Source organism: Odontesthes bonariensis, chromosome 11, assembly GCF_027942865.1.
Source record: "Odontesthes bonariensis isolate fOdoBon6 chromosome 11, fOdoBon6.hap1, whole genome shotgun sequence".
Classification (NCBI taxonomy): Eukaryota; Metazoa; Chordata; class Actinopteri; order Atheriniformes; family Atherinopsidae; genus Odontesthes; species Odontesthes bonariensis.
This window is the reverse complement of record NC_134516.1, coordinates 16,306,277-16,322,760: the sequence shown is the minus strand read 5'-3', so window position 1 is coordinate 16,322,760 and position 16,484 is coordinate 16,306,277. Positions and strand designations below refer to the sequence as shown.

Below are 16,484 nucleotides of genomic sequence, written 5' to 3'. Positions count from 1 at the left end.
GCACAGCTTCCCAAAACACAGAGAAGAATATAATTTAGTAGTCTGAAAAATTGCACTAAATAGGCTATATATATATATATATATATTTCCCCACTAACTTTTGATATACCTTCGGAAAACAGTCAGATATTTTTTATAATGTTACCTTTTTCGAGCGTTTACCTGCAATGTATAAGAGTTTAAGATCATAACTCACTTTATAACAAGTAGCAGTGTGTTGCAGAAAGACACGAATCGTGCAGCACTTTATTTTCGTCGTTATGAAGCAGTTATGCCAGTTTATGCTCCCACGCGCGCGACACCCAGGTGGTCATACATTTCTCGCCAATGTAAAAAAAAAAACAGGCCTCTCATTAAGCCAATTAACGATTACTTTCCAGCTAGCGCCACTAAAAATTATTGTTTACTCCTTACCTTCAGTGTTTAATTCATTGCTTCTGAGGTTTAGTAGAATATAAAAATGACACTTCGCAAAATTCCCAATATATAATCCAATGTAAAGCTTTTCATGGAAGTTCACTATAATTAGTTTAATTACTCAGTGTCAACCGCTGTGTGCCTAACTACTGTTGCTAGGCTCTGATTACGTTCTCACATTGGGGGGCGGGGTTTGCTGAAGTTCTTTCTTTTACTCAAATGTAACGTAATACTAATGTATTTGTAATAATATTCACATTATAAATTTTCAATACATGTTTAACTGTGTGTTTTTCTCATACTACCAGCATTTCCCTCCCCATCTCAGCAGATTTTTGTAACAGCCCACAGTACTTTTACTAGACTGTAAATGTAGTGTCAGCCCCTATTTACATTTCATTACAAATTTTGGTTAAGTGTCCGAGCCCATTGCCAGAAATACAGAATAAACATCACCGTGACAGACACAGGTGTGTTTGCTAATTAGGGGCGGTTGTTCAGACAACTGATACTCATGTTGATCCAAAAATAAAACGAACAAGAAGGAAAAAAACGCTCCACGGTGACAAGCACCACAATCTAGCAGCAGCTGTTCATGATGTAGGGGTACTGCAAACACACATACGCACACAAAATGATCCTAATTACTCAATCAGATATTCAAAACGTCTTTAATTATGCTGTTATAAAATTGAAACCGGGTAGAAAAAATATCTTTTAAACATCTAGGTCATTAACAAGAGTGAGTGTCAGATACAGTGTACAGATCCAAAAGTACATCATTGTAGTTTTGAAGTGATATTTCAATTTGCTACACAAGCTGTATCTTATATGTTCGAGCTCTTCCAGGAATTGGGATACTCAGAACAAACTGTTCTGTAGGTTCAGGTGTTGTTGTGCTAATTTTTCTCCTCCCTCCTATTGCAAACTCTTCCAACAAACAAAGAAACTTCACCAGGGCACTGAAGGGCCTCAAGTTCCAGGTTCATGTTTGTTTACAGAGTTGCAATTAAAAATGTATTGTAAAAAAAATGGGTATCCACAAGAGATTAAGGAAATATCACTTTAAAAACAGATACACAGTGTAAACAGCAGAAAGTGTAAAAAAAAAAATAATAATAATAATAAATCTGTAGCCCTGTGTAGACAAGTAAAATTTCATATTTTCTACAGTAAATCAATCATTTGTTGCAGATGCTGCTGGCTGGAGGTGAAAAAGAAAAACCTTTGATAGATTTGAAACATTTTCATTTTTCTTGTCATTATCATTTTACAGTTTCAGTTTCACATCAAGACATTCATTGAAATAACCAACAACTGACAGTCATGATGTAGTGTCACACTATTCTGTGAACAGTAATGTAGCATTCTGTTGTTTAATCTAAGGACAGCCCTGATCACATTAAGCTTAAACTCTGAATCTCAAGGTGCAAAAATAAATGATATAAACATGGTCATTTTTAATGGCGGCGTGTATACAAATACATTTTTCAGTAACAGACACATAAATATGGTTTTATTTACATTCTTTGTCAATTAAAAGTATTTCAATTGGACGCGTGGAGTCCAAACTTTCTAATACTGATATTAAGAACAGAAAATATAAGTTCAGCACTAAAAGTGCTTTTGTGGAGTGAAAACAGAACCTGTCAGACCACTCAAACAGGTTCAGCGTTTTTTTTTTTTTTTTTTATTGAATTGTTTCCGTCAAAATCAAATCACAGCTTCGTGTCGCCCCTCTGCTCCGTGTCCTCTGCGATTCAGATTGGTCGCCGGCTCCCACGCCCACAATCGTCCGTTTAGTTCGGCTGTCTACACACCGCTCGCTTGAGACAGAAAGCAAAGGAGAGAGCCGTGATTGGCCAAGAGCTCACCTCAATGAATAAAGGTGGTTTAAAAAATGATGTCGTGAGCATCGCCGTTAGGCCGAGGCCTATTCGCAAGCGGCGGGAGAGGCTTCTTGTAAAACTCTGTGGAAGGGAGGAGAAAAGGTTCAGCAACGTTAATGAACTGCATCCATCGAGCCCTGAAATGAAAAACAGCCAATGTCCATTAATGATCCATCTTAGATTCAAGACAATGGCACCAAATTAGAGAAGCCACAGAAGATGTTGCAGAGAGGCAATTATGATGTGTAGAGTAGAGGAAAAATGAGCATGAATACACAAACAGGCCTTTCAGTTGATATAGAGGTCTGTGACCATGGAGAATCCACATGCATTCAAGCACATGCCTGGTGAGATGCAGAAGGGGGGGAGATGAGTGTGTGTCACACTAATTAACAGTCAGCACACAGCTTATAGCAGACAGAGTTCAGTGTTTCCCCTGCAACTGACAAATGTTCTACCACTGCTGTGAAACCCACGAATCCAGCAAACCTGCTTAGATAAACAGATGAAGTGCTACTGTCATTACTATATTTCATCATTATCATTCCAGTATTAGCAATCATCTGATGAAAGAACTACAAAATTCAATCTAATGACTTACAGTGTAGGGGAAACACAGACATCGTCTTACCAGTTACAGAATGAGTTCATCCATACCAAGACTGAGTTAGTAAATTAGTGAGGGGATGATGATGATGATGCATGACATTAATTTGTAGTCGACAGTGAGCACTACTACATTTCACACGCAGCTTTACCAGAATGCCTCGAGTCCCCGAGTGGCTCTAGTTTAGGCAGCCTAGAGACTTTGGGTGTGGCCCATCCAACTAAAAAAACAAAATAAAGAAGAAGTCGTGAGGGTAAATGCGGAAGATGCCGAGAAAGACAGCAAATGGTGCTCAGTCACAGCTGCGTTAATTGACGATCTGACTTCATAACAGCATCTGAAAATGCTTAGAGGGATTAGTCACAACAACAACAACACTAAATACGATGGACAATTTGTGGCCGGACACCAACTACTTGCAAAATTCTATAGAAATGCGACAAAAACACATTGATTTCTGTCGTTTATTTAGAAGTGAGGATACTTGTGCTTAGCAGAGCCATGATCAAGTGTAACCTCTAAAGCTTTTGCTGGCACAGAACATGTGTACAATGTATTGTTGACGTGTAAGTGCTTTTTGCTAAGGTCTCTGCTTGCTCTATTCCTCCCTGTAATACCGTAAACTGGAACATCGACCAAACCACACACTATGTGCATATCTTGTTGTTTAGAACTATTCTTATTACCAACGGCCTCAGATTGGTCTTTTAACTGAGAGACAAATGTTATGCATTTGTTTCAGGGGTAAATATTCATTGTACTGGGTTGCTCCAACAAAAGATTAATTCAAGCCAAGATTCTCAAAACCATGTTTAAACCAGACTCTGCTTAATTCTAAATTAAAGATTTTTTGTCCAATTAGAAATTAATCTGGTCCAATAACAAACCTGTCAAAAATGATCGCTGGTAAAATTATAGACTGCCTAACAACCACCGTTTTAACAGATCAACTAAAAGAGAAAAAAATAAACAACCATCACAACTCAACTAAGCTTCTTAGAAAGATATGAAAACAAGAAAAGAAAAAAAATCCTAAAAGAGCAGCCATTTATCCACTGCCATGTTCGACAGTTGAGTCAATCTTCCCGCTCCAAAGCCTTCTTGCTGAAGCGTTACTTAAAAAAAAAAAAAATAGCCTCTTAAAATAAGGTTTCTCTAAGTCTGACCCATAACTTCCTTCGAGACAGGAAATTCAATCTTTCTTCATTTCAAGCTAGTTTGGTGGAACACGATCTGGCTGAAAAATGTCATCTTTGTTGGAGAGACCTTCCTCCAATGTGGAGGCTGACAGCAGCTGAAAGCCATGAGGAGACATAAAAGCAAACCGCACCTCAGCCACACTTTAAGGTATTCGGATTTAAAAGGCAGATGTTGTTTTTTGGTGGACCACTACTCTAAAATACAGCCATCACGTGACCCTAAGTAAAGGCCTTTAACGCCAACTCACCATGACGTATGCACTAACCTGGAGGAGGAGGTGGTGGTGTGGGGCTCTCTGCTGGTCCATCCTCCGCCCTCAGCGGATCCACCCTGTGTTTCCTCTTCAGGTGCAGCTTACTCGTCTTCTTTTTGCTTTGCCCACCTGCCGTGGGTGAATATATAAAAGACATTTCAGGACATGAGGGCTGGTAGAGGACGCAGATGTTAAAACTGCATCACACGGTTTATAAAATACAAGTTTAACTGAAATGCCTCATCCATTCAGCCCTCTTTTTATCCTTTAATATCTCATGTAATCATCTCAAATAAGTTACCTGAACTTGTGTTTTCTGGTGTTTGTCTCGTATCATCTGGCTCTTCGCCATTGTCCTCTTCATACTCCTCCTCCTCCTCTCTCTGCACCCCCGCCGTCAGGCTGTTTGTCTTGCCCTCCTGCAGTTCTCCTTGCCTTTTCCTCTCTTTTTCTTTGTCGTCATTCTGAAAAGAACCCGAAAGAAAGAAAATCATTCTTGAGCTCTTTGAAATACACTGCAGCTTCAGCTCCAGCTCGTAGCCCATACAACATTGAACAGTACTAAACCATTGTGTGGTGCAGGCATAGTGATTATGCACCTTGGAAATCACTGTTCCTATGGGCTGAAAGGGACTCTGAATGTTCTCGTCACTGGCCTCCTCTTCTTGGATCGTCCGGCCTTCTTGTTCTGCCTCTTCGCGCTCCTGTCGTTCTCTGTGGACAGAAACAAAATGTTGACCTTTTTGCATAACAGTATTTTGACATTTCATTTATGCTTGTTTAACTCAGGATTAAATTAGGGAAAGTCTTAGTCTTTCACATTTTAACATTTCAATTTATAACCCCAGCTGTATTTATCATTCAACCATCCTCCCTCTTCAATCTTCCCTAAAGTTCATATCTTCCTGAACACATCTTTTGCTCCTCAACCTCGTTCACGTACTGACCTCTCTTCTCGTATCCGCCGTACTCTCTCCGCCCTCTCCTTCTTGTCTTGCTCCTCTAAAGCGCGCTGCTCGGCCGTGTCCTTCTGAACCCGCTCAGTAATAGCCTCATAGTCTTTGGCAATGTTGTTGAGGAGCCAGTTAAGCCCCTTCTTGATGGACTTATCAATCTTTTTTCCATAGCCTAAAACGGCAGAACACGGCTCCTGGGATAGGAAAGTACATTAAGAAAGGATCAAAACTACAACATCTAAGCATTTAAAAACACCGAGGAGTACAATTCTATTTTTGAAGCCTATGTAGGATTTGTAGCCAGCAAACCTCAAGCTATGTTAAGATGCCCTTTGTTAAGAATTAGAATGAACTGTTGTCCAAGACCGAGCACAGCTATTAGTACAACAATGGCCAAAACATGCCCTGAATGACATTTAAAAGCCGCCTCACAACAGGTGCAGAAACACTTACGATCTGACAGAGACACTTGTTCTCATTAACAAGCTTCTCTAATGACAGGTTTTCGATGATGTCTGCTTCAGCCAGTGCCCCCTCCTGGTCTTGTTTGTTAGCAAGCCTAAGAGCAGAGAGTAAACAAAAAAACAAATGTTTTATTCTAGGTCATAACTTTTGCACCGGATGGTTGAAGAGAGGGGTAAAGACATTCCAACAGTGATTGGGGGTCAGTTGTTTAATCTCCATGGTTACAGCAGCTGGAAATCTTATGGAAATGTGGCTGTGCTGATTGCTGATTAGAACACTCAGCATACCAAAAAAATATACTTCTTATACTTCCCCATTCTGTGCCTTGTGTCCCGATTGGTGATTAAACAGATGCCCCAAAAATCAATATCCACAGCACGCACTCAACAAACTGGACAGAGTACTTTTCAAATGTTATCTCCAAAATTTTCAGTGGCTATTCTGTTTTTGAAGTCTCTCGTCATTTTTATGCCTTTGTTGAGTAGAATTTACTTGCATAATGAGGCACTCACACTAGCACGGGTTTCCCAGCAATGCGCGGGTGCTGGAGGACCTCTGCCATGGTCTCCCGCGTCTCTTGGATGCGCTGGACGTCGCTGGAGTCCACTACGAACACCACACCATGTGACTCTGAGTAGTAGTTTTTCCAGATGCCCCGGATTCTCTTCCCACCACCGAGGTCAAAGATGGTCACCTCAAACTTGCCTTGCTTTAGGTCGACCTTGGAAAAGCCCACTGTGGGAGCAACATCCTGCGGATTATCTGAAAGACAAATTGTGTATTCAGGAGGGCTGAATAACAACTTTGATTTAAATATTAAGATGACAAAGCCTAACAGCAAGAGGTCAAATGTGATTTTAAAAATTCATAACAACAACAAAACAGAGGAGCAAGATAAGTACTAAACAAAGTAAACAAGACACACTGGCAAAGCATTATTAATATTCATAAGAAAAGATCCTAACCTCCCTGGATTCCTCGCACTGTTGCCGTCTTTCCTGCATTATCAAGGCCCACCATCACAAGGGTCACTTTCCTGTAAGACAAAACAAAGGGGGGGGTGAATACATTTGTACAGAAATATCACTACTAAATCCAACAGAGCCAACCTGGAGCCTCCCCTGGCATTAGCTCCCATGACCCATTTTAGGGCACAGATAAGCCAGTTAATAATCTCAATGACCAACTTAATCAGAGACATGTACAGTGAACTGAGTGCGTCAGCAACAGTGACACATGGTGAAGTAACACAAATAAAATTAATCAATGATTCAGCATTTTTGTTCAAGGCAATTTTGTTGGTTCTTTTTATAAAAATAACTTTTTCTTTCTGCCCTCTGTTCACTTATAAATATGTCACTGTACACACATTTCAATAAGAATAAAATAATTATCTTATATTATTTTAAAAATCCTCTTTTAGTGCCATAACAAAGATGCAGGAAGTGGTGTTAGCCAGCATGTACATTAAGAAAAACGTTCTTATGGTGACCACACACAATGAAACAGACGCAGTCATGTGTGTGGTTATACACAGCAGGTGCACGTCTAGTCACCAAGCTGGTAAGAGACAACATTCACCAGCAGTAGTCCAAATATCTTATTTCAATGCTATGATGGGAATTTTAACACTCAAGCAAAACAGAGCAAAATTTGTGAAAACAGAGCAAAATTTGCCCCGCAGTTTGCTAAACTTGCTTTAACAGGAGTTCAAAACTATATAATCTGACTGCATTAAGCTTTGATGCATCCGAGCAGATATAAAAAAAAGAATAATAGCATCAGTACGAACAAAATCCTTCTCACTTGAAAAAAGAAAATCAATAATCTCACAATCTAAAACACTTTTCTATGTCAACACAAGTAAAAAGGAATGTAGCAGCTCAAAACCCCTTTTTCAAATATGCCTTTCCTCTTATCATAAAAGCAACACTGCTGGTCTTTAATCCAAAAACAAAGAACAGAAAAAAAAAAGAAAAGGATTGCATCTAGTGAGAACACAAACCGAAGAGCAACATAATGATCTAGACTAAGCAAAGATGCCCATAAAGCCCAAACGTACAGACATAATCTCGCAGTCTTTGTCTCCAAGCCGCATACTTAACTTTGACACTTGCGCCTAAAAGACATCAATCGCACAATCCATCCAACTGTCCTCTGGAGCCAACTGGCCTTCATCAGGGCAGCCTTACAACGCACATCTCCGAAAGGAGTGACACTGGCCATAAACTCATAACCCTCTGTTGATTGCTACGACAAAACAACCAACAGCAACAAGTCAGATGGAAGAGACCTACTGAACCAACCTGGCCGCAGGATTAGTTAAGGATTTCTTACTAAATCCTAAGGATCAGATGCCTCACATAGTTACCATGTGAGTTAAGCTCTGTTGATCACTTTGTGCTGTTCTTGCTGTTTTACACACACAAATTTCTCCATTCGCGAAACACATATCAGATATCACATATCAGAACAAAAAACTCTTACAATGTAGAACATATAATGTTTTGGTAAGTTTTTCTATGACGGATTAAGATGATTTCAGCACATCGCCGATATAATGCCTTTTCTTTTCGTAAGCATTTGTCACAAAAAAAGTAAAAAACAAACGAGTCAAAAAAAAATAAAAAAAATCCTAATTTAAAAAGAAAAACATTAATTTAACACTTTATGTATGTATCATTTCTAACCGTTCCTGCACCTCTGTTTGCACAACACCAACTCAAAAATAAAAATGCAAGCAGTTGTTTGCAACAATAATCAAAAGATGTGATTTACAGACCAAAATTATGATTGAAAAATTAAGCTTTACAGCACTGACAACAGCAAAAAAATTGCAACGTCTGGTGTGTCTTGGAGTAAAGGAAGTAAAACACCTTGTGAAATAATCAGCAGCTTTATTTGGTCATCTCAGACTGGCTTTTACGCCGTCTGATTTTTCTCTAATCATTACAGATAAAGTAAGAGTTTGACATTAAATTGAAATATCTAGAATTAGAAAGAATATATTGTTGTGTAAGTAAAATGTCCGTTGATGATAGTGAATCAAATCAGCATCTCAGCTCAACTAAATATGTAAATGAGCAAAGTAGGTCCCTGTAATTTACCACCTACTGTTTTTTTTTCTTTCTATAAATACACATTAATTCTTAACCAAACAAAAAAACATGTTTTTTATATCAAGTCGACGTGTCTGATACATCTTGGGAAGTCATATTGTTGTGGCGAAGAAAAAAGCCAAAAATGTATCTTGGCTGAAAATCTACTAAAGCAAATAAAGTATCGTCGTCTGTCGTCATAGGACAATGAAGCTGTCAGTAGTTGTCAACCTTGTCGTGATATGTCTTAAAACGTCAACACAGATATTTTTTTTTTAGACGGTGACAAAGTGGTAGGACCCATGGGAGTCTGCAGACTAAGTTTTAATTTTACGTAGGGACATCTATCGCAGCTTCAGCACGTATAATTGACGACCAAAGATTTTGGCACCACTTTGTGACTTAACTCACCTTGCAGGCTCTCGCCAGCGTTTCAACCAGTTGCAGCAATTCGCCATCAGACTAAACATCGCACTCCGCGTCCAGATGACTGCAATCAAGTGGTCATCTATCCAGGAGCGTCTCCTCTATCCAGCCTTTCCTCACCAGCTGAACGATTCTTTATCAAAATTTGCTACATGGCGAGCTAACACACAACCGTATGAATGCGGAGAGATTTCATGACGCTCGACCTAACCAACGTCACTGATTCAAGGGGTACTTACTCTGTGGTGTTGTTCAATAGTGACTTGGTTAATAACGATTTCAAGAACTACAAAATCCCGTTATCCAAGGTTAGCTAGGCTAATGTAGCTAGCACAAACGGTACCTTGTTTGTTTCAGTCTCTGCACACTAGCACGTCCGTTCATTTAAGAATTATTGTTTTACTCCCCGATAGCAGGCGGTAATATACAACCGAACATTGCCACGTGAAGTATTTTACTCACAGAACATTGACCATTTAGCATTAGCTGTTTCGTAGCAGTCAGCTTTGTTTACGCCGTCTTATTTTCTGCTGCTAGGCTGCGGACGTGCTTACGTCATCTTCCGTAATCAACAAATCAGCGTCGTTCCAAGAGATGCTGCGAGGGCTCGTGGAAAGAGCGACTCCTGTGGGAGAAAATAAATAGCCTCTGGTCGTAATAGTCACAATGTACCCACGAATAACATTTTGCAATGCATGCCGAAGGCTACTCAGTCGTTTTCAGTCTCTGTTCTAATTATCTTATTATCAATTAGCAATAAGTCCTGACCTGCTATGATTTGAAGTGTAAAAAGAAATACTCATAATCAAACTTGTAGAACTAACTTGTAAATCTTCTCTCTGCAAATAATTTGAAAACAATCTATTCTATAAATATATTGACTGTCTTGTAAAGCCTAAAGAGATACTCAGATTGTTTTTATGGAGTGTAGCTTACACAAGGACTATGACCTTGGGCCAAACTGGGTTATGGCATGTGTTCTAAGGGCCAGATGTGGTCCAAATGTCACAGACCAGCTGTGACAGGGGCCCAAAAGCACAAGGAAAACACAGTACTGGGCCATGCCTGGTAAATCTGACTGAGTTTAACCAGACCAGGTTTATTTGTTTAACTCTGAGTCAATGCCATCATTCAGGACTTTTGAAACTTGTGCTTCTAAGGCAGAATATAAATGGATGCAGGATACAGATGAAGAAGTGTCTTGAAATGATAAATGATAAATGATTTTTGAGTTCAGGTTGAGCCCCTTTCAAGATCATGATGAAAGATGACATGGGACCATGTCGTGAAGTTCCTTGTTTCCCGGTTTTTGATGCACAGACACTTTTAGGGTAGAAAAAAAAGAAGAAGAAGAAAAGCTGAAGAAAGACTAGTTCTATTTCATGGAGCTATAAAAATAACAACCACTCAAACTTTGAAGAACAAATAAAAGTTTATGAAATAGTAAAGTAGCTGTCATGAAATGAAACAGGACAGTTAGCATGTCAGACTTTTCTTATCATACTTTTTAGATGGTATTGTCTCTCTTTATTGGATTTTGATATTATCCACTGCACTAAAGTTAACCGAGTCTAACGAAGAGAAAAATCCACTAAAAGATGGACTGAGACTCGGCCAAGCAGAAAGAAATGACAAATCATTCTTTATTGCATTACCAGAGTTACTAATATTCCATCATGTTGCAAAACCATAAAGTTTATTAGATCTCTCTGGCTTCCTTGGGCTGAGTCTGCAGGCTGTGTCGCCGTCTGACTCAATATCAAGTGTCTGATATGAGAAAAACGGATGCACTGTAGTTCCTGGGATGAGTTACTGTCCGAGCTCATCTCAACTAGAAGTATTCACAAGTGAGTGAGATGAGTGCAGTCAGGTGAAGGAAGTGTGTCTTTACAAGTCAGCATTATCTCCCCCTGAAACAACTTAAGTTTCATCTTTATGAGATCTGTCTTCTGCGCTCAATTTGCTACAACGATCATCTTTATTTGTTAACTGGGATCCAGTCTTTTTACAGAGTGGAAAGTAATGGCTATTTCTCACTCCAAGTGTCAAAGAGGTGCTGATTTCATTAATGGCTTTTGAAACCATTACTATAACCATTCTTAATGTCCTTCTCTGCAGTGAAAACATTAAATCTGTTTGGCCATATATTTTGTCTTTTGTTATGTGGATTTTAATGGACTCAGTGGTGCAAATTATACCTGGTTAATTACAGAAAATTGCTTTGTTTTGTCCCCCACTTCCAAAAAACATTCCTAAATAAAAGGTGCTTAGAATTTTGTGTGTGTGTGTGTGTGTGTGTGTGTGTGTGTGTGTGTGTGTATCTTAATTACTTTTGTTGTTTTTTTTCACTGTCGTGCAAAGGCTTTTTTAAATTCTAACTATGTTCCACATTGTTGAACAATAATGTATACATGACATGCATGCAATAACACAATCATGTGGTTAGATATTTGAAAAAAAAGACAGCTTTGCACTCTTGGTCGCTGTATTAAGATGCACAGTCTGCTCAGGCCTTTCTTGTTGCATTTCCAGATGTCATATGTCCAGGGGGGGGGGGGGGGGGGACACCAAGTATCTGTAACAATTCTACCTGAAAGCTATGTTTTGAGTCTCCTTCTTCATAGTTTAGATGCATTTTCTCTTTTTTACGGTGCTTTCAAGTTGTGCTTATTGCTCCCATATGTTCATCAAAGTTGTTTTCAAGTTGGCTTATGTGGTGGTCAAATATGTTAGACAATAGGTTGTTTCAAAACTATTCAGAACAGGAAGATGAACTGGTCTAAACAATCATCATGTTTTGATACCACTTCTTCACCAAACTGGAAAAAAGACTGAAAAGACCTTCTCGTCAACCAGCTACTAGCCTCTTTGGCGCCATCTGTCGTTTCTCCGGTATTGCTTTCGCGCATGCGTAGTAAGCTCTTACATGTCGCCGGCAGCTCCAGTGGTGTGGAATGCATTTACAACGGCTCTTCTCTTCATACAAGGTAAAATCGATGCCTTCATTTACAGTACTTTGTCCGCTGAAGGACTTGTGGAAATGCCTGTCAACCTCATAAACCGTAGCGTCTGTTGTTACTATGGCTAAAGTGCGCGGTTTGGATATGTTCTTGCTGGTGTTTTCAATTCAAGCTAGTTATTTTCATAGGAAACCCAGGAAGCCAACAGATCAGACTGCATCCAAAGTTCTCTTCGATCCAATCCCCCTCCTGAGCAGGCACGTAGTGACAGTGGAGCTGTGGAGCTATCTGCCAATAGAGATAAACACTGAGTATAAGGGTCAGGTGGACGACACAACAAAAAACAGAAGTGTTTCCACTTTGGTTGATAAAACCTGAGACTTAAATATGTAACATTATGTAAGATTTCTACCTTAAAATAACAGCTTGAAAAAAATTGTGCAGCTAGAATGAGTTTTAATATTACGATTGGCCTGTCTCCTATGCCCTTCGGGGTCTGAGTTGGAAAAACTGCGCTATGTAACTTTGCTCAGAGAGTCTCTATTATGAGGCGAGGGAAAACTGGCGGCTATTTCCGGGTGGTACTGCACTCTAGGGGCGCCAACGAAGCAGTGCAGAGCACGCCGAACTCTATGGTGGTACTATGAAATCCACATTAGATCCAGCCATTGCTTTGGATAGAATTTTTTATATTTTTTTATTTTCATTTTCCTAAAGGAAGGATAAATTATCCTTTCAAACGGCACTTGGTTTGATTTTTTAGACTCGCTAGATCTTTTTAAAATACACATTTATTGTCAGTATTGCCTCACGAGTGACGTCAGGCATGTGGCATCACTTTACGGCATGGTCAGTCCTAGCGCTGAGCTAGCAGAGAGGTGTTAGCTCAAATAGTTACAGATTTCAGCACATCCCTTTTACATACTCTCTGACTAGCCTCTGGTTTAGCTTTGGTTGTTGTTAGCAGCACCAGGTTAGCACTCTGGCACAGTGGACGAGTGCCGTAAAGCAGCCGGTCGTAATCTGCCGTGCGTTCATCAGATTCCGTTAGCAAAATGCTAGCGGAGATTGACTCGCAAATGCCAGACCTGTAAGAAAACAGAAAGATATAACTCCCAGGTTATTGTACTTTTGATATAAATCTACATCCCGCTGTCAGAAATCACAGTAATATTTTCAGGTTTCAGTCGCTAGTGGGGACATTTTTTGAGTTATTAGCGCCAGCCCTATGGAAAATGGTCATTCTGCACTCGCTCGCCAGCGCCCCCAGAGAAAATCAACTGAACTGCAGCCAAATTTTTTATAATGGGGCGAATAGGAAGTGGAACGGCTGTCTGTAAAAGGGCTGTGCTTTGCTGGACTGGCCCGGGAGCTGAGCGGAAGTACTTCCACTTGCTCTCTGGCACACCTACTGCAAAAACAAATAGACCCCTCTCACGCTCCCAGGTATATAAGACTAAGCTAGCGCAACATTGTCAGTACGATTATCATGGCAGAGGCACCGAAGAAACAGAAGAAGACGTTGACTGATGAAGCAAGGAAGAGAAAGAGAGAGGCCGACGATGTCTCTGGACATCTGGCACGCTGCAAAGAACTACCTCCAAGCCTGTAGGGGGAGCTCCATAATGGGCTTTTTGAGAAGTTACAAAGTATTGCTTTAAGCATAAAGAAGAGCTCAAACTAATTTTGGGTCTAGGACTGATATGGATCTCTGATTTGAAGATAGCTGCCACTTCTCCTTCTCTGCCTGTGGTTTTAGGTCTGTGAACATTTAAATAGCACAAATCTTCCTTCTGCAGCCAGGTTTCTATCTGTTTGGCCTAACAGAGACGTTGACAGGAGAGATCTAATATTCAGCAAACCGCATTAAACGTTTTTTGTTCGGGTAATTTTTTTCTGGTTCAGGTTTCTGTGGCTGCAACTCTGTGTTCAGTTTAGACACTGGTTGTTAAAACAAATCCTGTAAATTTTCACCTTTGTTGCATAGCAACACCATTTCTCACGATCTATTTGAGTAATATTTGGCGGGCAGTATAACAGTTACATGTATGTGTTTATACACTTAGAAATGCGTGTTTCCTCGAAAAGGAATGTGTTTATTTATTTGTTTTACCTTGGAATTGCAGGTTTTCTCTGTTTCATCGCTCTCTTCCGTTGTCATGACACACGTCTTTGTTTATGGCACCCTGAAAACGGGCCAGCCCAACAACTTTCGCATGTTTGACAGCAGCAATGGAAAAGCTGAGTTTCTCGCCTCTGCCTTCACAACCCAGAAATACCCTCTAGTGATCGCCGGTAAATACAACATCCCTTTCCTCCTCAACCTCCCTGGAGAGGGTCACAGAGTCCATGGGGAGATCTACAAAGTGGACGACCAGATGCTGAAATTCCTGGATGACTTCGAAAGCATCCCCACCATGTACCAGCGGACTTTGGTCAAGCTGGAGGTGAAGGAGTGGACCGGGAAGACGGATGGAGAAGAGAGGCCAACACCAGGAAGCATCACAGAGGCGTTTGTGTACGACACCACAACTTATCAGCCAGACTGGCCCTCGCTGCCCAGCTTCGAGAGCTACGACTCGAATGGAGATCATGGCCTCTTATATGTGTACAGAGAGGCACGAGACTGATGAAGCCTGCTGCAGTGAGATGACAAATGTGATTACCTGACTTTTTTTGTCATTCATTGTCAGCTGAGCATATGGGGAGCACACTAATACACTTCTGATTCCATGTTGTGTTCCACATAATGTCCTTAAATAAAGAGAAAAGATTAAAACTAATCTAAATTAATGCAGAATAGGGGTCAGATTGTAGTTGAAGGGGGACGTTAAATGATGGGACTGGCAAATTGGTCTCTACTTTTGCAATTTAAAATCAGTTAGAACTGTAGTGAGAACAAAGCTCTTAAAAACAAGCCGTCTTGTAACACTTGTAAATGTTAAATTTTGCAAACCCCCTGAAGCTCTTTTTCTCATACTTTCTCAGGGATGAATTTTTACAGTTTGGCCCCTGAAGCTAAATTCCATAATTTAATTTAGACGCATCCTAACTAGTGGTTGTCGGTTCCTGTTACAGTGGGAAAGTGCTTCTATAGACATTTAAAATGGGAACATCAATTTATCCTTGTTTTAAAGCAGCATTTTCAATTGCTGTGAATTTTAATGGTTTTATTTTATAGGATCGTATTTGTTGACTTGAAGGTCTTTACACCAGTGCTCTCACTGTAAAAAAATTTAACGCAACCCATTACAGCAGCATGGCCATTAAAATGCGCTTTCAAAAATCTTCGATCATATTTCTGCTTTACTGTCGAGGTCACACTGAGAGGTGGTGCACTGAACCGAACTGCACTGCACGGTCATTTGAAGTAATGTTAGGCCTTCCTCATACATTAAAGGAGTGGCTCTAACATTCTGCTTAATGATTAAGTTTAATCCAGTCCAGGTGATGAGTGATAAATGAGTGATTGGCAAAGCTTAAAAAAAAAAAAAAAACTACTTTAGCCTTTGCTCCAATGAACTTGATAGTTGGGACATGAATTGGGACTATTGTGCAAGTCTTTAACTACACTTCTCAAACTGAGAGATGTTCCACTGTTAAGTGGTTTCCAATGTCCTCTCTGGTTTCTCATTAGGATCTAATTATTAGCTTGAGTTCATTCCTGCTCGACAAAGTGACTAATTCCAGGAAAGATGACTTCTGTGGCAGTAAATAAAATCTAGTGCCACATCTAAAACAACGATGCGTTAACCTATTTTTTTTTTTTACAAAAGACACTGAATCGTCTGCTTCTTTTTTTTTTTGGACATAACTTTTTACCCGTTCGTGCTGATAATCTCGATTTCTTTTCAAACACACGGGGAGAAGTCATTGCTGTAAAACTAAACAAATACTATGAAGCTTCTTGTGGAATTGAAGACGCGACTGTTCTGTGAAACAGCCACCGGTTTCCCCTTGATGTTTGCTGGGTTTAACACCACACAGGGTTTTTAGACACGTCGTGCATATGACGATGTTATCTCTGTTAATGTGTAACAGATACTGAAGAGATTGCAGGACAGCTGATTTCCTCTCTCCATTTATCAGTACATTATGCTCTTTTATAGTCCAACTATACCTCAAAATACATGTTTATCATCTTCCATGTGCTGTCCTAATCGCCCGAGGGGTTCTGTGATCACCAAATAAAAACAAATAAATAAAAAAAAGA

General features: G+C 39.9%; 2 protein-coding genes across 7 annotated transcripts; one reads left to right on the top strand and one right to left on the bottom strand.

The window, feature by feature from the left end:
- Positions 1-1,072: 1,072 nt before the first annotated feature.
- On the bottom strand, positions 1,073-9,851 carry arl13b (ADP-ribosylation factor-like 13b). Of its 6 annotated transcripts, none has more exons than XM_075477725.1 (10): positions 9,297-9,851; positions 6,753-6,823; positions 6,300-6,549; positions 5,776-5,881; positions 5,314-5,516; positions 4,966-5,080; positions 4,668-4,830; positions 4,379-4,495; positions 3,065-3,133; positions 1,073-2,387 (listed from the first exon to the last, which is right to left on the bottom strand). In XM_075477725.1, exons 1-10 carry the CDS (start codon positions 9,353-9,355, stop codon positions 2,311-2,313), a joined length of 1,230 nt encoding a protein of 409 aa, XP_075333840.1. In that variant the 5' UTR covers positions 9,356-9,851; the 3' UTR covers positions 1,073-2,310. The 6 variants fall into 6 exon arrangements, with proteins under 6 accessions (XP_075333840.1, XP_075333838.1, XP_075333841.1 ...); XM_075477723.1 differs by lacking the exon at positions 9,297-9,851 and adding an exon at positions 7,894-8,048 and having other exon boundaries at positions 6,753-6,825; XM_075477726.1 differs by lacking the exon at positions 9,297-9,851 and adding an exon at positions 7,894-8,048 and having other exon boundaries at positions 1,073-2,243; positions 6,753-6,825.
- A 2,383-nt stretch (positions 9,852-12,234) lies between these two features.
- On the top strand, positions 12,235-16,484 carry LOC142391716 (gamma-glutamylaminecyclotransferase-like). The gene is made up of 2 exons (XM_075477722.1): positions 12,235-12,298; positions 14,398-16,484. The coding sequence occupies exons 1-2, from the start codon at positions 12,266-12,268 to the stop codon at positions 14,899-14,901; spliced, it is 537 nt and encodes a 178-aa protein (XP_075333837.1). The 5' UTR covers positions 12,235-12,265; the 3' UTR covers positions 14,902-16,484.